The following is a 24,263-nucleotide window of genomic DNA, read 5'->3' on the forward strand; positions in this document are numbered from 1 at the left end:
ATACGTCTGCGATTCCACAACAAGAACAGTTGTACAGAAGAAGATGAAAAATGAACAGCAAACATGAATGTTTGTGTAGGTAAAACAACAGCTGGGGGATTATGCACGAGCTGTATTAATACTGAAAAATGAATGAACTCTATACTATGATGAGGTAAAATTACTCTTCAAGCATACACTGAAAGGTGTTTAAAGCAGCTTTTCTCTTCTTAAAACTATTGTTGAAAGTATGGTATGTGTGACTGGGTGTAACCGAGCTGCACAGACCTGCTATGTACAGCAGGCAGAAAATGATAAGATCCAAAAGCGGGCAGATATAAGAGCAGAAGAACTGATAGTACTGTTCCTGATGGATTTACAGAAGGCAGATTATTCAGAACCTTGCATTCATCTCGACAACAGGTACAGGGAAATACACTGAAAATATAGGACACCTAGCTGCTTTATTTTCACTGATATTACACTAGCGTAAGTAGAGCTTAATTATTCAGGTTACTCAATAAAAGGCTCCTGCAGCATTTAGTAAGATGAATACGCAACACATATATCAAAATTTCGTATTTGACAATGTACATTCAAATTAACGTCTTACACATTAACATTCAGTGTCGAATGTTTTTATAATATTCGTCTGATTATTTAATTAAGAATGGTCAGAAAAATTACTTGCACTTTTTAGACATAGTGTCGTAGTTTTGGCTATAACACCTTTTTCAGACAACCAGCTAGCTTTGGCTGGTTCACGAGATCATCTCCAGCACACCCTGCGCTTGCTTATGAATGAAAGAGAGAGTATACTTTAAAACTTGTCCACAAAGAAACTACCATTACTACATTCACATTAAAGCAAACGATTCGTGTACAACAACTATGAACCATTAAACAGCTGAACGAACAAAAAAAAAGTTTAAGCCAGGCCTTTGGTAGGCTTGTTGTTTTTGAAAGAAGACAGAAAAAAGCTACAAGACTTTCAATATCTATCTGCCACAATCGTGGCCGCCCGGGGTGGCGGTGCGGTTGTAGACGCTACAGTCTGGAACCGAGCGACCGCTGTGGTCACAGGTTCGAACCCTGCCTCTGGCATGGATGTGTGTGATGTACTTAGGTTAGTTAGGTTTAAGTAGTCCTAAGTTCTAGAAGACTGATGACCTCAGAAGTTAAGTCCCATACTGCTCAGAGCCATTTGAACCATTTGAACCACAATCGTGAATACTGTTGAAAGCAGAAGATGCAAGAGAAAACTTACATAATAAGAAGGTATCAATGGCATTTCATAACTAGTATTATATTGTGCTTGTGAATACTTAACGCTAGCTATAGGGCAAATCAATGGGATACAAACTGCAGAGATGAGAATCTTGGGAAAGATATGTTTTATTTGATCAGAAGAGAAATGAGGACAACAGAGGAAACAATAAGTAACAGCACACTGGAAGCATGAATAAGAACGCCCTCAGTCACCATTTTTTCGTGTTTTATTGAATTACACGACACATCGTCAGATGCAAATCGTCACATAATTTACTACTGCTCCGAGTGAAGTGATATGTATGTTCCTCTTATGAGAAGGTTAGATATTAGGTTTTGTGTTTAGGGAATCAAATGCGGAAAATGTTATAAGAGACAGTGGGAAAAACAGTGAAAAATTTACCGAAAAACCAAGGAAGATAATTTGTTAACTTTCTAACACCAACAGAGAGTCATCTTTTCTGTCCTCGCTCATCATGTGACTAAAGGTGCACATTTATTGATGCATTTTAAAAACACTTTCCATATGATTAGAGATGAAGTCTATCACGTAGTGTCAGAGATCTCAGTATTAACAAAACTGACATATGCAAGTACTAAATTGAAAGTAAGTTTTTAAAATTACTGAAATAATTATGGCTAGCGAAATTTAAGAAAGAATCAGGTTTTTTGAGTTTTTGGAGGTATCTTTCAAGTTGTTTCGACAGATTTATGGTCTTACCTGGCTTCATCGCATAGTACTATCAAACTGTTTTCTGTCTTGTTGATAATGTGTTTGGTTTCAAGCATATGCTGTGCAATAACTAATTTTCCATGTTGGCTGAATCTGAAAGCATTTATGTGTTCTTGGAAATGGGTTTTGAATTTTCTGCTGATTTTTCCTACATAGTATGCAAGGCACCTGAACCATGATACTTTATACAACCCACTGTTATGAATTCTGGGAAATATCTTCGTGAATTGTGGACTAGTAATTGTCTGAACTTGTTATCAGTGGAGAATAGTTATATTGTTTTTTAAAGGGGTTAGCATTTTTTGTGATCTCGGGCCCAGGTATTGGATTTTCGTTTCTTTCTTGAGTCTATTTTCGTTTCTTTCTTAGTGTGCCAATTTGATGTCTTATTTTTGTGTATTTGTGTGTCTAAATTATCCGATGTTATGGCTGTGTAGCCATTGTTTATGGGAATACTTTTTGTCGTTTCCAGTTATGTCCTAAGGGTGTTTTCTTCTAGGTCAAGTTATTGAGCTCTGTGTAGCATGGACTTAACATGCAGCATGTTTGTATGTTTGGTAGGGTAGGGTGAGTCGTCTATTGTTAAGTCTACATATGTGTGTTATCTGTGTATACTGAACTTTTTGTTGGAGGCTGGAGATTCAAAGATGGAGGAAATGTATGCTTTTGCTGTCCTCATGTTCTACTGCGAAATAAATATTTTTCAGTCAAGAATTGTATAATACAAGTAGTAATTCAATATACACTTTTGTGCCATCATATACAGTAGTAGTACTGTGTCATCAACATAACTCCAATAATTACTTTAAAGGAATAATTTTCCATATGACTGAGAAACATGTCTATCAGGAAACTTGTTGTACTACGAGTACTGGGTAAAATAATTACGTGACGATATTAGCTGCAACATTTCAGCGACATCTGATATTTCTGAAACTGACAACGTTTATGTTTCAGTAGGTTTTTAAGAAGTTAGTAAAACACAAGAAGTTGTCAATTTCCGAAATATCAGGAGTCATTGACATTTTGCATCTAATATTTTCACATAATTACTTTACCTTTCAGAGTGAAGCTTATCAACAGAAAGATGGTCTTGTCGAGAGCAGTAGTATATGAAGTTTCTTGGCAGATATATTTCTCAGTCATCTGTAAAATAATTTCTTTAAAGAAAATAATTGGCTCAAAAGTGAAACAGTGTATTACCGGAGGTGTATTAATGAAACATTGCTGCTGTATGGTGATACGAAATTAGAAAATGAAGAATTCCTTTCCAGAACATATGAAATTTACAGTAGAACCTCTAGATGAAAATATATGCATTTCTTGGATCTTAGAATCACCAACCTCCCACAAAAGCATAACTTCAGCAAACACAGAAACCGCACATACACAAATACAACAACTGACAGCTCATCAAGCCATCCCGCTCCACACAAACATGCTGCATGTTGCGTCCATGCTACACAGAGTGCACTAACTTGACTTAGAAGAAAACAACCTTAGTACATTATCGGATACAATAAAAAGTATTTACCTAAACAATGGCTACACAGCCAAAACATCTGATAATTGAGACATACAAATACATAAAAACTTTAAGAAAGTAGTGAAAATATTTTCTGGCATCCCATATGTAGGTCCCACATCACAAAAAATCGCTAACCTATACAAAAAAGTGTAACAATTGCATTCTCCACTACAAATAAGTTCGGCCACCTACTAATCCAAACATATACCCAAACAGTATCATGCCTCAGGTGTTCTGCATACTATGTAGGGAAACAGGCAGAAATTTCAAGACCCATTTCCAAGAACACATAAATCCTTTAAGAGTCAATCAATCTAAAAATCAGTTATTTTGCATTATATACTTGAAGTCAAACGCATATAAACAAGAGAAAAACAGTCTGATAATACTACACAATGGACCCAATGGTAAGACCATAAATCAGTTAGAACAACTGAAAATATATCTCCAAACAACCAAAAAGCGTGAATCTATCTTAAATGAACAGGCAAATTTCGCTAATCATAGTTATTTTGAGCAACGGCCTTGCCGCAGTGGATACACCGGTTCCCGTCAGATCACCGAAGTTAAGCGCTGTTGGGCGTGGCTGGCACTTGGGTGGGTGACCATCCGGGCCGTCATGCGCTGTTGCTATTTTTCGGGGTGCACTCAACCTCCTAATCCCAACCGAGGAGTTACTCGACCGGATAGTAGCAGCTCCGGTCAAAGAAAACCATCGTAACGACCGAGAGAGCGGTGTGCTGACCACACGCCCCTCCTATCCACATTCTCAGCTGAGGATGATACGGCGGTCGGATGGTCCGGATGGGCCACATGTGGCCTAATGAAGGAGTGCAAATAGCTATTTTAGTAATTTTAAAACCTTATTTCAAATTTATTGCATGCATATGTCAATTTAGTTAATACTCACATCTCTGACACTATGTCATAAACTTCACCTTTGATCATATCATGTTAAACTGCGTCTGTGAAGTGTTTTTAAAAATCTATAAACAAATATGCGCCAAGAGTGACGTGACATGCGATAACAGAAAAGATAACCCAATGGCTATTGGTGTTAAAAGGTTTAAAATGTTCTTCCTGGATTGTTCAGTAAATTCTTCACTATATTTTTCACTGTGCTTCACATATTTCACCCCACTCAAAGCAGGAGTAAATTATGTATTAAGACAATGTTCAGCTGACGATGCACCCACGGCGTCCAAACGCATTGCGTAATTCAACAAAACGCGAAAAAAATGTGTCTCAAGGCGATTTTAGTCATACTTTCAATGTATTGAATACAGTATCGTTTACAGTTAAAAAAAAAAAAAAAAGAAAAGCAAGTATCGGAAAGGTCAAGTGGACGAGTCAAAACGAAGTACAGTAGTTGACCACTCAACGAAACGTTAGATTTCTGAGATCATAAGAGAGTGATACAAAACACATTCATTTAATCCTTGGTGATAATAATGCCAACTGCAATAACTTTCATGATCGCTACCTGTGTTCCATACTGTTAGTGAGCAGTGAGAGGGCAGGGACAGTCTGAAACGGGTGTTCTCTCCAACACACGTTTATCACTGAGACAATTTCATCGGTGTTGCCAACCCACGAATGCTTGTATCTGTTGTATGACATGCGCGTGCCTCCAGGGCCTGTCCGTGTCGCTGGCAGCTTACGGCTCCGCCTGGGTGGGGGTGGACCGGCGGGTGACCAGCACGCTACGGGTCGTCATGTGCAGAGCCCAGACGGCGCTGCAGCTCTCCGCCGGCAAGGTCTACCCAGTCAACAGAGACACTTTCCTGTCGGTAAGGGGTTTACTCTACTAACAGAAGTACCTTTCTCTCAGCGTCTAACCGCCATAGAAATCTTGCCGATTGCGAAACATTCTCTGTAAATGGGCAAAGCATTTACTACCTTTGATACACAACTGTCTGCGATCTTGCGGACACTAGAGCAGATGAGATGCTCTTCCCGTCCTAAATTTCTTGTCTGTTCCGATTCACTAAGTGCCCTTCACTGATTGCAACTTTTGTTTCCAGCAGATAAAATAGTCCAGAACATCCAGGATGCCCTCCTCCAACTACAACGACTGGGAAAGGAGGTGGCTTTCTGCTGGGTTCCAGGGTACGTCGGCATTGCTGGGAACGAAAGGGCAGATCTCGCAGCCAAGAAGGCGTGTCTCGATCCGCAACTATTGCAGTGTGCGATCCCCCTGCACGTACACACCTCGCTATTGAGCTCACGAATCATGCGTCGGTGGGAGGATGAATGGCTCAAAATAACTGACAATAAGCTCCGTTTAGTCAAGCCCACAACGCGTGTGTGGTGTACTTCTTTCCAGCCCCGCATACGGGACGAGGTTCTCCTCAATAGGCTTCGGATACGCTTGACGCATGGCTTCCTGCTCCGGCGAGAGGACCCTACAATGTGTGGTACTTGTGGCGTCCAGGTCACTGTGCGCCACGTTTTATTGGATTGCGTTTTAATTTCTGACCAGCGGGCCGCGGCTGACTTGCCTGCGGACCTGCCATCTCTTTTAGGAAATGCTCAAACGAATGTGGTTAATGTTTTAAAGTTCTGTGGCTGTACAATGTTCTTACCCAGTGACAATTTCCTGTGACATCCTTGACGCTCCTTTTTCGTTGTCCTTACTTTTTATTTTCGTATACAGCATTTTTCATCTTTTCCCGCTTTCTTTGTGTGTATACTTCCATTTTACTAAATTTGTCCACATTCGTTTAATTAATGTGTGTCAGGGCGCTGATGATCTCGACGTTGAGCGCCCGTAAGTGCCAACACACACTCACACGCACACATTTTCAAGAACCACACGCTCCAGCCACATTAATGTAACCACCGACTACGTTTGATGTCAACGCGCAATAACCGCACACAGACGTCAGGTGACAGCAGTGGCATTCGGGAGTAACTAAAGCGTGACAGGGGGTCGCGAAACACAGTGCAGTCGTTCTCGGCGTAAATGGAGAGATTTATCTGCCGACCAAAAGGGCACGATCATTTGCTTTAGGGTCAAGGATGGACGCATTTTCGAAATGGCAAAGACTGAATACGTTCGGTGTCGCAGTGGTTAAAGTGTACGGCGCACGGCAAAATGGCGCCATCAAATTTGGCGCAGAGCCAACTGTAGCGCACCACCGGTCATAGATGATAGAGATGGACGACGGCTATGAAGACGTGAACAGAGGAGTAGACGTGCACCTGTTGAGCAATTGGCCATCCAGCTGAACCAAGTGGCTACCAATAGTGTCTCCTCAACGGCTGTTCAGCGAACATTTCTGCGTATGTTCCTCCACAGCAAGTGCCTGGTTCATTTACCCATGTTGACTGCTGTTCATCAGCGACGAAGGCTGATATTTGCGCGCCAGTACGGCAGCTGGAAGTCCACTGAGAGGCGACGAATGGCTTTTTTAGATGAATCACGTTTTGTGGTCCGTCGGACAGATGGCCTTAGCATGTGCGGCGTAAAACGTCTGAAAAAAAAAAAACACTCTGCAACGGTCATAGTCTGGGGCATACTTTCGGGCATTCTCTGTCTGATCTCGTCATTCTGGAAAGCACAACGGATCAAGACAAGTATGCATGTATCCTTAGGCACCGTATCTACCTCTACACACAGTTTTCTTTTCTCAGCTCGTTGGGGTCCACCAGCAGGAGAATGCAGCGCGTCACAGTCTGCAGTGTACGTACGTCTTTCAGAGAACACCAGGATGAGTTTGGCGTACTACCCTGACCACTAGACTCCCCGAATTTAATGCCAATCGAGTATCTGTGGAACCACCGTGTTCGGACTGTACACAACATTGGTCCTCAACCGAGACAAGTGGCGCAGCTGGTCATGACATTGGCGTCGGCATGGCTCCACTTCACTGTCGATATCTTCCATAACCTTTCTGACTCTCTCCCTGCGCCGGCCACTGTGGCCGAGCGGTTCTAGGTGCTTCAGTCCGGAACCGCGCTGCTGCTACGGTCGCAGGTTCGAATCCTGCCTCGGACATGGATGTGTGTGATGTCCTTAGGTTTGTTAGGTTTAAGTAGTTCTGAGCCTAGGGGACTGATGACCTCAGACGTTAAATCCCATAGTACTTAGAGACATTTGAACTATTTGAATCTCTCCCTGCCCGTCTCGCGGTGGTCAGCGTTGCAAAAGGTGGTTATTCAGATTTTTATCATGTGATCACATTAATGTGGCTGGGAAGCGTACTACAGCAACAGTGTCATGAACCTTTCAGTAAGTGAAGACCAAGTATGGTCTGCTCAAAAAAAAAAAAAAAAAAGTTCAAATGGCCCTAACACTATGGGACTTAACATCTGAGGTCATCAGTCCCCTAGACTTAGAACTACTTAAACCTAACTAACCTAAGGACATCACACACATCCATGCCCGAGGCAGGATTCGAACCTGCGATCGTAGCATCAGCGCGGTTTCCGACTGAAGCGCCTATAACCACTTTTTTTTTTATCTCCCGCTTACATGGCAGACGTTCTATCCATCTTTTTTTTTACGCTACCCCCTTTTTTTTAGTGTCCTTCTTGTTGGCGAAGAAGCAATCTTTTGGAACAAAAATTTTTTTTTTTCAAAGTCAAACTCAAATTTCTTTTTCTTTTAAGAACAAATTGTGAGGAATAAATAAGGAAAAGTTGTTTTTTTTTTAAAGAAAACAAAGACTCCAATTATACTGGTTTCTCCTTCCAGTAAACAAAAATGAGTCTCCTTCGTCTTGTTGGCGAAGAAGCAATCTTTTGGAACAAAAAAAGTTTCTAAAAGCCAAAATCAAATTTCTTTTTCCTTTAAGAACAAATTATGAGGAATAAATAAGGAAAAACTTTTTAAGTCGTCGTGCGACTTGTAGTTAAAGTCCAGTTCTTACAGGAGCTCCTGAAGTGTATTCGCCTACAGCATGCCAGCTCGTCCAAACGTGTCTTCTCATGGCGTAGGCGTGGGTTCTGGGTAGCAGATCTATTCAGTTCGGTTTATACAGTTTTCAGCTTCTCAGGGCTTGGACGTTCCAGCTACTAGGTGGGTCATCGAAAGTGCTCCGTAGAAATTGGAAAAATATTGTTTATAGCGTGGGTTGCGTATCAGGACGCAGTGTCGTTCGTTGAGATAAGTCCAATATCCTAGCGTAGACTTGTCGCCAGAAGTAAAAAGATAGCGGATCGTGTGGCCACAGATCCAATTCACAGAGTTAGTTTTGGCGGAGGGGTAGAAAGTCTTATCGGGGTACAAAAGCATGTGGACGTCGATCTGAGCCGGTGTCTGGCGAGTAAGAAACGCCAAAATTCGCCGCGCAAGTGTCCAGACGTCTAGCGCTGTGCCACAGTGGAACCGGTGGACATCCGTGTCATCCACTCCACAGTGGGTGCAGAGGGATGAATCGGCGAGATGGATGCGGTGCAGACGATCTCGGTTAACTTGTTTGCCATTCACGGTGATGTACCACGCTGATTGAACGTCTGATTCGAGAAAACGCGCATGGATCGCCTTCCATATGTGTCGCCACACGTACTGTGGATACTTACGTTCGATGGGGTTGGACGGGCGGCACTGTTGTAACAATTCGGAGACTGTTTTCGTGAGGTACAAACGTGTAAGTGGTAAGGACCGGTAGATATAACTGAACTCCAGGAAAAATCGTTGGATGTAATAAAAGGGGGTTGGAATGGTCGATACCAGTACTGGGGCGGACAAGGAGGCCGGTGCAAAGTTGTGAAGCAGGAGGCTAGTAAGGCTCTGCGGGCAACGATGCCGAAGTTTTAGTTGGGAGCTGACGTATAGGGCCTTGACACAAGTCGGCACGTGGATGAGTCCCACCCCGCCACGATCTCGTGGCAGTGCAAGGGATTCATACTGCACCTTGAATAACATACCCGGGCTGACGAAGGAGCCGAAAGCCATCAACAGTCGTCGCGCCAGGAGATTTGGGACTGGTAGTACTTGAGCCACGTGTGGTATACGGGAAGCATGATACATGTTCACGTATTGCGCGAGTTGGATAACGTCGAGAGCTCGTAGCCGGTGATCTGCGAGATTTGGTTTGATTGTCTGTAGCAAGCGTCTACCATTGATAGTCGCTGAGCGGCGCAGGTCTGCTGTGAAATCAAGTCCAAGACACTGTATGGTGGCGGCGACACTAAGGGGGGCAGCGCATCTCTCCGGCAAGCCCTCACCAATGAGCAGGACCTTGGATTTTGATACGTTGAGGCAGCTCCCCGACGCTTCGCCGTAAGTCGCCACCCATGTCAGTGCTGCTCGTACTTCATCTTCACTGCGCAGATATAGTACTATGTCGTCTGCGTAGGCTGTACAACAAAAACGATGGCCTTGCACAGCCATGCCTTCCAAACGTTGGCGCATGCCCCGGAGCAAGGGTTCCAAGGCGTAAGCATACAAAATCGTGGAAAGAGGGCATCCTTGTCGGACAGATCGTGCGATGACCAGGGATGGTGTAAGACGACCATTGTACATGATTTTAGAGGTTGCACTACTCAACAGGCGCATAACCACTGGGACAATACCGCCAGGAAAACCCATATGCTGAAGAACTGTCCGTAAATAGAAGTGGTCAACACGGTCGAAAGCCTGGCTAAAGTCCAGTGAAGCCAAGGCGCCAGGGAGACGCTGATGATGCGCCAATGCTATCATGTCTCTGTAACGGCAAAGGGCCGTACGGATGTTGTTGTCGCCTCCTAGGGAAGTCTGGTCGCAGGATGTGACGTAACGTGCGACCTTCTTGAGTCGCGATGCCAGTAGCCGTGTGAATATTTTCATGTCGCTGTTGAGCAAAGTAATTGGTCGATAGTCCTGGACCCTCGATAACCCGCGCGGTTTATGTACGGGGATAATAATTCCTTCTAGAAAGGCGCTCGGGACCACTGTCATCGGTGACATCAGCTCTTGTGCGATTGCCGTCCACGTGGAAGCCAACAAATAGTGAAAACGTTTATAAAATTCGATGGGTATACCGTCAGGTCCAGGAGATCTGTTATCGGAACCCGCCTTGATAGCGTCTACCACTTCATCTGTGGTTACGTCGTCTTGGAGGTCATGCACTGCATCCTCTGGAAGAGTGTTCGTAGTAAGCTGAGCGACTTCTGTGATCAGTGCTGCAGAATGCGGTACGACTGCGTATAGCCCGGCAAAATGAGCATGGAGAGCACGACCGATGCTTTGTTGGGTGTCGTGCCGGCGCCCTTCCACATCAGTGAGGATTGGATCAGAGCTCGTCGTCGTCGTTATCTTTCCTGAAGGAGGTGGTACATCGACGGACGTTCTTGAGGTATTCGATTAGAAGCTCGAGAACGGACTACAGTGCCTTCCAAGTTACGCCGCATGATCAAGGAGATCTGCGCCTTCGTGCGATGGACCATCTACTGCCGGGCTGGCGAGAAAGGCATCGTCGTACAGTCACGTAGAATGGTGTAGTAGAAGTGCAGGGTATTAGTTTGTCACGCCTTAAATTCCTTCCCATAACTCATCAGAGTCTTCCTGAGGGTCGGCTTTGCACAGGAGAGCCACCATGATAAGGTGGAATCATAGGCTTCTCGACGATGGTGGCAGCGTGCCCACGCTTCTTCGACCATACGGCGACAGTCTGAGGAGGTCAGGTGAGCGACATTGAGTTTCCACAGACCACGACTATGCCACACTTGCTGTCGGGCGAGAGTGACGTCACAGAGGTACGCATCATGGTCTGAAAAGGCCAAGGGCCAGACTTCCGCATGACGTGTGCCATCATCAAGGGAGCGGGTAACGTAGATGCGATCTATGCGGCTTGACGAGTGAGAGGTGTAGAATGTATAGCCCGGTTGAATTCCGTGGAGCTTCTTCCATGTGTCAACAAGTCGGAGACGGTCGATGACCACCGAGAGAGATGCACAAGGGGAATGTCGCGGGAGTTGGTCCGCGGGCTCCTGTGTCGAGTTAAAATCCCCACCGAGTACCAAATCGTCCTGCGGACCGGTGAAGAGGGGTGTGACGCTTTCGGCAAAAAAAGTTTGTCGGTCATGACGGCGGCCAGTGCCGGACGGAGCGTAGATGTTAATAATACGCACGCCGAACAGTGTGAGGGCCATACCTCGCGCAGTGGGGAGGTAGATGACGTCCTCTAACAGGGAGTCCGTCGCGTAGCAGGATGGCGACGCCGCTACCGGTATCGGATGCGGGGGAAACATGGGCGTTGTATCCGGTGGGAACTAGGAAGTCAGCCACAAACACCTCTTGTAAGAGTGCTATATCCACATCCGCAGAGTAAATAGTGTCTCTGAACATGGCCAGTTTATGGGGGGCACGAATGGTGGCAAGATTCATCGTGGCGATACGATATTGCTGTGTACGGCCATCCTCAGTATTTGCAGAACGTGCGGTAGAAGTAGCCGGCAGGTGGAGACCCGCCGGTGGTCCCGCCGTGGTGATAATTACTGGCGGGGCGCCAGCCCCAGTGTCGCTATGGTGGACTCCTGTACAGATACGCTGGCAGTCTGTTCCACTTCTTCTTCAACGTCATCGGCCCAGGAAGCTGACGACGTGGACATGTGACGGTCACGTACTTCCGGAACGGGTGTTGTGGATTCCGCAACATGAGTGGCAGGGGGACCGCCGTCATCATTCGTTGACAACGGCGAGGACACGTCCCTGGCTGGGAGAGTAGGCGTCACAGGAGGGGCGCCTATTGCTGCCACATCGCGTGACTGGACGCAATGTGGGAGATCACCGTCAGACATCAGGTCGACATCGCGTGGGGCCGTCTGAGAAAGGGCGTCATCGCAAGGCGTTCGTCGTCGTTTCCTGTGTTTGCGAGGCGACCGCTGTTTTCTGATGTGGCCTTCTGAATCAGAATGTGGTCGCCCGTCGTCTGACGCCGAACCCGTCTGGACAAAGGCAGACGTCGGCACGACACCGAGGTCGACGTCCATGGTTCCAACAGGAACATCGGTTTCGGTCTGCAAACCGGACGGTCCTGGAGCGAGCACTGGAGGCGACGCCGTGCTTGTGTCCTCGGCGCGTTGTGCGGCGGCGGGTGGCGTTGACGATGCTGCTGGCGCAATCGAGATTGGTACGACGGGGTCCTGTGCAACCTTGGCGTAGGTGATGGGTAAGGACGTGACCGTCGAAGCCTGGGTCTCTTCACGTAACGGCGTCTGTATTCAACGGCGGTGTAAGCATTCGGAACGTACATGTCCCTCCTGGCCACATCCTGCGCACGTTCGTGGCTGTCCATCATACATGACGATGGCCCTCACACCGCCAATCAGCAGGTACGATGGGACATGTTTCGTCAGCTCAATTTTTATTTGCCGGACGTCATTTAATACCGGGTAGGTCGTAAATGTTTGCCACTTCTCCGCGACGTGACCCAAGACGGTGCCATATGGTTGGAAAGCGGCAATGACCACATCCTGAGGCACCTCGAACGGGAGCTCAAACACCCGCAATGTCCGGAGACCGAATCCAGCATGGGCGACCGTCACAGCACCCATATGTCCATCAGAGTGTTTAAATTTCAGTCCGGTGGCATACGGTGAATTATGTCATTGCAAATTTCCTCCGTCGACATCTTGATGTAGACAACACTTCCAGTGATGGAAAAATGTATGCCGATTACGTCCTGGGGGTTCAAACGTAGATCCTCACGTATGAACTGTTCGACTTCGAAAGCTCTGGGTCGTGGATGTTCGGCCTGAAACGTTACTTTGATCGTTGCACGGCGGTACGAGTGCGCCATGGTGTACGTTAGTACTGGACTCGATATACACAAACACCGCGACGCGGAAGTAAACACCGCCGAGAGCGGAGCGTCGGACGGCGCGCGGAGCAGCTCCGCACGCTAGCACGGCTAAGAGCCGACTGACCGCTCGGCCACAGCGGCCCGCTATGGTCTGCTCACCACTGGGTATCTTTGTTTTGTAAATGGCCAGCAATTGAGGACTAGCCCACAAATAAGAGTATTTTATTCACAGTACATGAATACTATCCAAGATTCACCTCAACTTTTCCTCCTCTTCTTCTTTTTCCTGGCCCTATACCGTGTCTCCTCTGGCTCAGCATGTTATTCTGAATCTACAGTATTAGGGGTAGAAGGTTGCTGGATGCTCTTGCTGTTGCCTCCTTTTCCTCCGAGAACACAATATGTGTACCTTATCTGACTGGATCTAGTGTTATCCCAGGTGAAAGTGTGAGAACGTTATCGAAATGTTTGCAAACTGTGTAACTGAGGTGCAACGTAGGTGCCAAGTTGATACTCACCTATTCGGATGTGGGAAGCCGAAAAACAACATCAGGGTGGCCGGAACACTGGCCCTCGATCATTAATCCACAGAGCAGATTCGTACCAGGATGACGCTTTACCCCAATGTGGCAAGCAGCATGCTACTGTAATCAGATGTCCGAGTGGGTTCAACGTTCACCTCAACAAAGCATTATTATCTTCATGTTCCATATCATATGTATAGTCTTGGACATAAAACCTATCCGCTGGCCGGCCGCAGCAGAGACCATTCTGAGTCGCTCATTTAGGGCGTCAATACAATTGATCGCCCCTCAGAATTCCATGTTCTGTCATCTGCACGCTCTGGCAACACTGTAGGAACCAGAAGTGTCTGGAGAAAGTGTTGTCTGCCGCTCGAGCTGTATGGTGTCGTATCTGCTACTGGCCTAATGATAAACCTGGCACAATGTAGATAGAAGGCCTCAAGCTCGAGATGACACCTTGGTTTATTTTTTTAACCGCATTTCGGCTCTCTACTAAAGGTGTTAATCAGGTGGAACCTCTAAGATAATTTTCTTCACTTTGTAACCAGCTAATAAAGGCTAAACGCTCCACGAAATAGACCGTGACTGCGTCTAAGACCAAAACAGTTTCAGCGCGAGAGTTTTCTCGCCTTGCAGCGGCCACCTCCCACGTGTCACCGGGCGCCGTAACGTTATAAACTGCTGCCGTCCGACCAGGTGACCGCGGCACAGCGCACTTCGGGACGTTTATGCTCTCGCATTGTCAGCGTAGAACTGTTCCTTATTGTAGTTCGATTTTCTGAACGAAATAACTTCGATAAACCGAGAAAACACTGTGTAGTTACATAAAATTCGTAGGCTGCAATGAGAATATGTGTCAAGTGACAGTATTTCATTTGATGTTCTAGAATTAGTCGTGTAGTTATAAACTAGATTTTACATACTTCCCTCTTACGAAAATTCTTTGAATGTTATAAAATAGAGTTGCAAGTGGATGAATATCTAACATTTGGGACATATTGTGTGCTATGTGTATAATGAAGAAGTGCAGGCAGCGGAAGCAGCTTGAAACATTTCTGTCGTGAGTGAGGCGAGTGCTGTCGGACAAATCATGTCAGAAAACGATTTTCTTGGTTCAAGAAAGATGTTCCTGGCATCAATGAATTTACACATTCAGAAAGTCTTGATAATTAAAATGTGTGACTAACTGCGACATTTGCATCCAATATGCTAGATGCAGAGGTTAGATGTAGGAGTATTGCATGCTCTAATTCAAAGCAACAAAAATCAGAGCGATGAATATCACTACATGTTTGCTTCAAAGTCGTCATCCCTCGTTCAGTAACCATATGCAGTATTGTTACTGGTGAGGAATTACATCGAAGAGCCAAAGAAACGGGCACACCTGCCTAATATTGTGTAGGGCTCGTGCAAGCACGCTGAAGTACCGCAGCACGACGTGGCGTGCACTCGACTAATGCCAGAAGTAGTGCTGGAGGGAACTGACACCATGAGTCCTGCAGTGCTGTCCATAAATCCGCGAGACTACGACTGGGTGGAGATCTTTTCTGAACAGTACATTGCAAGGCGTCCCAGATATGCTCAATAATGTTCATGTCTAGGGAGTTTGGTCGCCAGCGGAAGTGTTTAAACTCAGAAGATTATTTCTGGAGCCACTATGTAGCAATTCTGGAAGTGTGGGATGTCGCATTTTCCTGCTGGATTTGTCCAAGTCCGTCGGAATGCACAATGGACATGAATGGATATAGGTGATCAGACAGGATGCTTACGAACGTGTCACCAGTCAGAGTCGTATCTAGACGTATCCGGGCTCCCATATCACTCCAACTGCACACGCCCCACACCATTAGAGAGCCTCCACCAGTTTGAAGAGTTCCCTGCTGACATGCAGGGTCCATGGATTCATGCGGCTGTCTCCATAACCGTACTCGTCCATCCGCTCGATACAATTTGAAAAGAGACTCGCCTGACCAGGCAACATGTTTCCAGTCATCAACAGTCCAATATCAGTGTTGACGCGTCAAGGCGAGGCGTAAAGGTTTGTGTCATGCAGTCATGAATGGTACTCGAGTGGGCCTTCGGCTCCGAAAGCTCACATCGATGATGTTTCGTTGAATGGTTCGCACGCTCACACTTGTTGATGGCCCAGCATTGAAATCTGCAGCAATTTGCGGAACGGCTGCATTTCTGTCACGTTGAACGATTCTCTTCAGTCGTCGTTGGTCCCGTTCTTGCAGGATCTTTTTCCGGCCGCAGTGATGTCAGAGATTTGATGTTTACCGGATTCCTGATATTCACAGTACACTCGTGAAATGGTCGTACGGAAAAATCCCCACTGCATCGCTACCTCGGAGATGCTGTGTCCCATCGCTCATGCGCCGACTATAACACCACTTCAAACTCACTTAAATCTTGATAACCTGCCATCCTAGCAGCAGTAACCGATCTAACAACTGCGCCAGACACTTGTTGTCTTATATAGACGTTGCCGACAGCAGTGCCGTATTCTGCCTGTTTACATATCTCTGTATTTGAATACGGATGCCTATACCAGTTTCGTCGGCGCTTCAGTCTATGATGCCTTTATGTTAACTTCTTAAGAACGAATAAAGGGCTGAGCTACAACAAAAGACATTTCGTCGAGAAAAGGGCAATGTGAACAGATATTATATTGCCTTTAGTTCTCCGCCGGGGTGTTCCCATCGCGCTGACATTTTTACCAACAACTGAGGCGCATTTCAGTCCCGGTATAACAAAAACTACAAACAAAACTGCACCAGTTGTCGCTACTACAGTTTAACGCGCCCTGGTGATTTCACGAGCCGGCCGCGGTGGCCGTGCGGTTCTAGGCGCTGCAGTCCGGAGCCGCGGTACTGCTACGGTCGCAGGTTCGAATCCTGCCTCGGGCATGGATGTGTGTGATGTCCTTAGGTTAGTTAGGTTTAAGTAGTTCTAAGTTCTAGGGGACTGATGACCTAAGATGTTAAGTCCCATAGTGCTCATAGCCATTTTTTTTATTTCACGAACAAGACTGTCCAGGAGTCTGTTTGGTAGGTCATTCCTGACGCTGTTCTTCACCTGGTCTTGCACCCTCAAATTTTACCTTTCCGCTCTTTATCGAACAACAGACAAGAAAATTCATTTCCAGACGAAAGACATTTCAAACCTGGCTTGACGACATCTTTGACTCAGAAGGAGCAGGCTTCTACAGGCGTGGAATCGATAAACCACCTGAGCATTGTCAGACTGTTTTAGGTAATGTTAGTAAATATATTTTTGAGGATTAATTTCTCTTTTATGTTTACTATTGTGTTCAGTAAAATAATCGAAAACGCTATTAAAATACGTAGTATACTAATATAAAGTACAACTTACCATGATAACCTCACTACGAAAGTCTTATTTGATGAAACATTAAGTATTTGTAACACAAGTGCGCCTAAATCGTCACGAATTAGTAAGGTAGTCGTATTGTGCGCTTCAGACTTAAGAAAGGGTCTGTGTTTACATGCTGTCCTGTGTCAATGTGGAAACTTGGCAGTTGGATTAGACGCATAAAGAAGACGCTAAGAAATTAATTCAGTGCCGCAATTTCATAAATAAAATTGTTTATTCACGAAAACCAAAAATTATATTGACAGAAGCAGACAAAAGGATTATCAATTGTGCATTTTCCTGCTTACAATGTGGGGGCGCTGGATGTAGTGAGAGGACTTAAGACGTAAAATTTTTCTTAAGAATTCCGTATTGATTTTCGATCTGCCATCTTAAAGCTTGTGAATTGATGCTGCACTCGTCATTCCCTTCCTGCCCCAGCGGTGGCTATGACAGATAAACCGTAACGTAAAAGACGAGATTAATAGCAATTTACGAGTGAAGCGACCTCCCTGGACTCAAAACCATGTCACATCTTAGGGGAAAATCACTCAGATTATTCAATGGAAGCGACAGCAAAATATCAGTGAATTTAGTAGCATATTTATGTGCCATTCAGAAAGTAACTCGTCGGCCACACAGTTGCCAAACATATTCTGTGTTGTTGCCAAGTTTCACGTGCCGTACGCTGCCAGCAGGAATGATTCACTTATGTAGGCACATAACTATCCCCATTTCTGTAACTAGATTTAGGTCTAGAGAATAGCTACTAATAATACTCAGACGTACCTACTGAAAACTGAATCAATAACTATCATTGAAATGCAAATTCGCCGGACACAATTCACATTTTTGGAGGGTCTGAAGTGGTTATATTATAAGCATTTTGAGGAGGCAACACATCTTTTGATCGTTATAGACTGTTTTTAAGAAGAATGTCAGTGGCACTATCTCCGAAAGAGACGGTTTCAATTGAAAAGCCAACAACACATTGATTACAAAAGGTAAATATCCACAACAAGACCTCATAAGCTATGAATTGCATGGGGATCCAAATCAAGAATGACCAAAAACGCGGGTTCTAATAGCCATGGAGATAATGACACCAATGAATGTCTGCGATAAAATTTCGAGTCCAGCCTCTGCTAAGATGAAAGGAGAAGCAGTTATCATTAGAACGTGGAACAAGGAAAAAATGCTGACAGTGATGTCTAGAATAAGCCATCCTTAACTAAAACTGTCATTCAGTCCATAAATACTGAAAGAATGACAAATATTATGTACTCGTAATGTTTACAATTTAATCATTGTTGATATTTTGTTAATAAAACCGAAAAGCTTCTACGTTAAAGAGCTTTTCAACTTACAGAATGCTTAAGACAGCGAGCATGGTTTTAATATTTTTTGCAGCGCTTCATAGTCAGCAGAGAGTGTTATTAATTTATTCGCTGATGGTTTCATATGAACGACACCTCTAGGCTCTCACAGTATTTCTAAGGGAACTATTTAAGTGTAATACAACACCAGTGATGGACAGAGTTCATACGCTGCTGATTCATGACAACAAACTACCACCACGTCGGATTATACTCCAGACGTAATTTCTGTGTGTGAAAGAATTGCTCACCGGTGGACTATTAGCATCAACACCCTGGCACCCCAAACACAACATAGATCCATTATACATCAATCAGTCACTCCAAAATTTCTCTAAGGTTATATGTTTCCGCTAACTATTTGATTTCTCTCGTATAAGATAGTCACTTTGTTTCGGGGGCGATAAACAAGTGTCACAGTCTACCACAACATTGTTCATGCCCACTCCCTCCCTCCCAAAACATCTACTGGGATGTCTCAGAAATCTATAAACTATAAATTTATACTAACTTTAGCGGCTTCTTGTCAGATTTTCTGACTGCGTTTTCTGCAGCTGCTTCGAAGATGAATACTTAAATAGGAATATTCTATGTGGTGAACATCCAATGTTTCGATTCTGCCAACTCCATCATACAAAAAATTGTGAAAATAAGCCACATAAAAGTGCCTACGAACTAACAAATAATAACTGAATAGTAATTAGTAAAGTTTGGTGAACTCCGTCACTTAACCGACGATTCTGAAAATCTGGTTTTGTTATCTACACTGTACTGCAGTACGATCTCAAGGGTTTCTTAGAATTCCGTTACTTAATCTCGTCGTGATCTTTTTAAATTACAGTAGAGGAGGAGGAAAAACATCTCTCTTTAAATATATGTTTCCAGCAAGATTTGAATCGATGACTACAGTTGCAGTAGCTCATAACTAGTGAGGCATCGATAAGATGAGTACTCTCTCATGGCTCTAGTAGTGGTAAAGACAGAGAGAGATTTTTTAAATTAATTGATGAAATTATATTTTCTTATAAAGTGACACTCTTTTAGCTGAAACATTAGATTTTCTAGATCACTGTCACTTATTATGCAAGAGTTGTTCAGTGTATTTCATCAAAGTTACAAGTTAATGTCTAGTGAACTTAGTAGGATAATCTTGGCAGTCCTTTGACTATCACTCAGTTGCTAAACATTTTCTGGATAGCACTTTATATGTGTCTAAAGGCAATACGGGTTATTTGCGGACATTTCTCATTTGTGTAATAGCACTTCAATGGCATCCTTTCCTCAGTCATTGTTTTTCGATTACATTAAGCCTTGTCAGATATATGTGAATCGGAGTGCATTGCCTATTTGTTCAAGTAACTTATGGTCAGTATATTTCTGATAAGTAAAAATGCAGCAACCAGATTATTTAAAAAGGTGTAGTTACTGTCATTTCACATGCATAGCAGAAGCTAATATTTGTTACCTGATTATCTGCAGCATTAATGTAAGTCAGATTATTTAAATTGATGGGAAATTCAAGAAGACATCTTTTTAAATAGATCTTCACGTGTGTTTCACAGAAAGACCCCAAACCTAGTTACAGAAATGGGAATAAAACTCGTTTACGTGTGCTTCTGGTATTTCGGTCCTTGCCAGCTGCGCTTTTCAGACACAAGCTGTAGTCGGTTCCATGCCTACTCAAGGAACACGTCGGCTAATGAATCGAATTCTTTCTGCTGGCAGTATAAGTGAAACATGCCAACAACATATAATCCGTTTGACAGTTGGGTGACAGTTGAGTGACTTTCTGGATGGCTCAGAAATATCCTGCTAAATTCATTTTGTACACTCCTGGAAATGGAAAAAAGAACACATTGACACCGGTGTGTCAGACCCACCATACTTGCTCCGGACACTGCGAGAGGGCTGTACAAGCAATGATCACACGCACGGCACAGCGGACACACCAGGAACCGCGGTGTTGGCCGTCGAATGGCGCTAGCTGCGCAGCATTTGTGCACCGCCGCCGTCAGTGTCAGACAGTTTGCCGTGGCATACGGAGCTCCATCGCAGTCTTTAACACTGGTAGCATGCCGCGACAGCGTGGACGTGAACCGTATGTGCAGTTGACGGACTTTGAGCGAGGGCGTATAGTGGGCATGCGGGAGGCCGGGTGGACGTACCGCCGAATTGCTCAACACGTGGGGCGTGAGGTCTCCACAGTACATCGATGTTGTCGCCAGTGGTCGGCGGAAGGTGCACGTGCCCGTCGACCTGGGACCGGACCGCAGCGACGCACGGATGCACGCCAAGACCGTAGGATCCTACGCAGTGCCGTAGGGGACCGCACCGCCACTTCCCAGCAAATTAGGGACACTGTTGCTCCTGGGGTATCGGCGAGGACCATTCGCAACCGTCTCCATGAAGCTGGGCTACGGTCCCGCACACCGTTACGCCGTCTTCCGCTCACGCCCCAACATCGTGCAGCCCGCTTCCAGTGGTGTCGCGACAGGCGTGGATGGAGGGACGAATGGAGACGTGTCGTCTTCAGCGATGAGAGTCGCTTCTGCCTTGGTGCCAATGATGGTCGTATGCGTGTTTGGCGCCGTGCAAGTGAGCGCCACAATCAGGACTGCATACGACCGAGGCACACAGGGCCAACACCCGGCATCATGGTGTGGGGAGCGATCTCCTACACTGGCCGTACACCACTGGTGATCGTCGAGGGGACACTGAATAGTGCACGGTACATCCAAACCGTCATCGAACCCATCGTTCTACCATTCCTAGACCGGCAAGGGAACTTGCTGTTCCAACAGGACAATGCACGTCCGCATGTATCCCGTGCCACCCAACGTGCTCTAGAAGGTGTAAGTCAACTACCCTGGCCAGCAAGATCTCCGGATCTGTCCCCCATTGAGCATGTTTGGGACTGGATGAAGCGTCGTCTCACGCGGTCTGCACGTCCAGCACGAACGCTGGTCCAACTGAGGCGCCAGGTGGAAATGGCATGGCAAGCCGTTCCACAGGACTACATCCAGCATCTCTACGATCGTCTCCATGGGAGAATAGCAGCCTGCATTGCTGCGAAAGGTGGATATACACTGTACTAGTGCCGGCATTGTGCATGCTCTGTTGCCTGTGTCTATGTGCCTGTGGTTCTGTCAGTGTGATCATGTGATGTATCTGACCCCAGGAATGTGTCAATAAAGTTTCCCCTTCCTGGGACAATGAATTCACGGTGTTCTTATTTCAATTTCCAGGAGTGTATTTTGTTACTATCCATTGAATAATGCGAGCGATTAACGCTTAATATTTGACTCCAGGGAGGTCGTTCCACGCGGAAATTGCATTTAATCTCGTCTTTTACGTTGCGATTTGTCTGACCTGTCCACCACTGGGGCAAGAAGAGAAAGACGTGCGCCACAGGTCTCTGGCTACCTCTGAGGTAACGGGGTCGCGACCGTGTTGGGTCTCGGTTCCAGTCTCGATGGAGGCTGTTTTTTCACCCATTCTGCGACGGAGCTTCCATCAGCCACATCGCAAATAAATAAGAAATTCTTAAGAAAAATTCTACAGCGTAAGTCCTCTCACTACTTCTAGTACCTCCACATTGCAAGGGAGCAAAAATTATGATAAAGCACACTTGACAATGCTTTTTTTTCTGCGTCCGCCGACATAATTTTTGGTTTTTGTCAATAAACAAATTTATTTATAAAGTTGCGGCACTGAATAATTTATTAGCTGGGATTCTTTGTGCTTCTGCTTCCACTGCCAGATATCCATACTACTTGACTATGATACAGGACAGCACGTAAACGCAGATAGTTTCGAAATCCAGAGTAATTCGTGACGTTTTAGGTACGCTCAAAGAGCAGATACCTTGTTTTATTAAAATAGACTTTTGTCGTAGGGTTATAATAGTCAGTCGTGCTTCATTTGTATTAGTACAGTGCATAATTTAGTAGCGTTTTTCCATTAGTTTACTGAACACGTTAGTAAACAAAAGAGCGATATTAATCATCAGCAATATATTTCCTAACATTACCTGAAACTGTCTGACAATACTCAGGTACTTTAGCGATTCCATTCCCGTAGAAACCTACTCGTTCAAAGTTGGAGATGTCGTCAAACCACGTTTGAAGCGTTTTTCGTCTGGAAATAAATTTTTCTTGCCGGTTGTTCGATAAGGAAAGGGAAAAGTAAATATTAGAGGGTGCAAGATCAAGTGAATAACCTCGTAAGGGATGACTTACCAAACGGACTCGTGGACTGTTTATGAAATCAGCGGAGTGCGTTGACAGGTTGTAGCGACAATTATTCATGTAGTTTCGTCGGTCGTTTCTAGGTTTCCGTGCCTCAAGCAGCAAAAAAAGGAACTCTTATAGGATCGCTCTGTTGTCCGTCTGCTGACTGTTAAGACCCCCTTTTATAAGGAATGGCTTGAGGTATTGATCTGAAATCTATGTCACACACTGGTATACGGACCCTTGGCTGTGTACTATGCATATACATAAAGGATCTGGTAGCACAGTGGTAAAGCGCGTGCATGAAAGCCGAGAAGTGGCGGGATCGCGTCTCGGTCGAACTACAGAGTTTTGTCTTCGTTTTAACGTAATCTGCACCTCTCAACGATGTGAGTAGTCACCAGAAACAGCCCATGTTTCGAATCCACGTTAAAAACTGTAGGCCCCCTTTCCCTGGTTGGATAAATAAGGTTGGGTAGGGACAAGTACGTCCCCGAAGTGGCGTCCGTCCAATGAAAGACTTGCACCATGCCATTCATCCACACGCAGTTATTATTATTATCGTCTATACACATAATTACGTTCGTACGAACCCTCACAGCGCGAGTCCGGCTCGCACAGGTAAGGTTTTTTCATATGCTGTGACCAAAATGCGCCTCAGCTGTTGGCTGAATGAACGAACTGATGACACTAGTAGGCTTTTCCGTCACACTTCGCGAACATTCGGCTCCCTGCAGGGCCTACGGGGAATTAATGTCGTTAATGTTCCCACTGAAAGTTTAAATTTCTCGTGTCCAGTCGAAAACTTACATGCATTTTAACGAGCAGTAAAGAATTATAAAACTCGTCTGAAACAGTTACTCGCTTCCCGCTGGAGAGGGCTGCTAACACTTAACACCTGCAGTGTTACGATTTGTGACGGACGCACCACGGACTTTTCTTCTCGTGGGCCTCCTCTTAAACTATGTATCGTACAATGATGTATGTTTGTAGATACATTCAGCGGCATATGTGGATACTGCCTGCGAAATATCTTGCGAATAGAGTTAGTAGCAAAGGAGGCATAAATGATGCGACTGTTCTTCACGCATCTCTGTATTTATGAAGTCATATCTCCTGATCTATGAGTTACACAGTAATATAATTTTTTAGGTATATGCAGTGGTATACGTAGATAATGGGTGCAAGATGTGATGCGAACATAGTTAATATTGCGGAAGTAATAAATTTGAACGTCGTCTGCAACGCGGCAGTTTTTCGCGCATGTCTTTGTTTATGAAGTCATATCTCCTGAATTACGTCCGGTAGGTGGTTCTTATACAAATAACGATTTTTGCCTGAAATTAAAGGATATATGTACCCAGTTCCATTGAAACCGCTCCAGTGGCTTAAGAGGATATATGGAACACACACACACACACACACACACACACACACACACACACACACACACACACGCACGTAAATCCACTTTTATAGTATGTATTGAATAAGTTTGCACGGAACCCTCAAAGCGCGA

The 24,263-nt window shown here is 45.1% G+C and overlaps 1 protein-coding gene and 1 pseudogene across 1 annotated transcript in view; both read left to right on the top strand.

Moving 5' to 3' along the window:
• LOC124709017 (odorant receptor Or2-like) overlaps positions 1–24,263 on the top strand; it is a 57,369-nt gene that overhangs the window by 28,676 nt on the left and 4,430 nt on the right. The window contains exon 3 of the mRNA XM_047240668.1: positions 5,144–5,299. Within this exon, the coding sequence (XP_047096624.1) occupies positions 5,144–5,299 (156 nt within the window). The remainder of the gene's footprint in view (positions 1–5,143; positions 5,300–24,263) is intronic.
• LOC124717492 lies at positions 4,025–4,142 on the top strand (annotated as a pseudogene).

The sequence above is a fragment of the Schistocerca piceifrons genome, chromosome 1, assembly GCF_021461385.2.
Source record: "Schistocerca piceifrons isolate TAMUIC-IGC-003096 chromosome 1, iqSchPice1.1, whole genome shotgun sequence".
Classification (NCBI taxonomy): Eukaryota; Metazoa; Arthropoda; class Insecta; order Orthoptera; family Acrididae; genus Schistocerca; species Schistocerca piceifrons.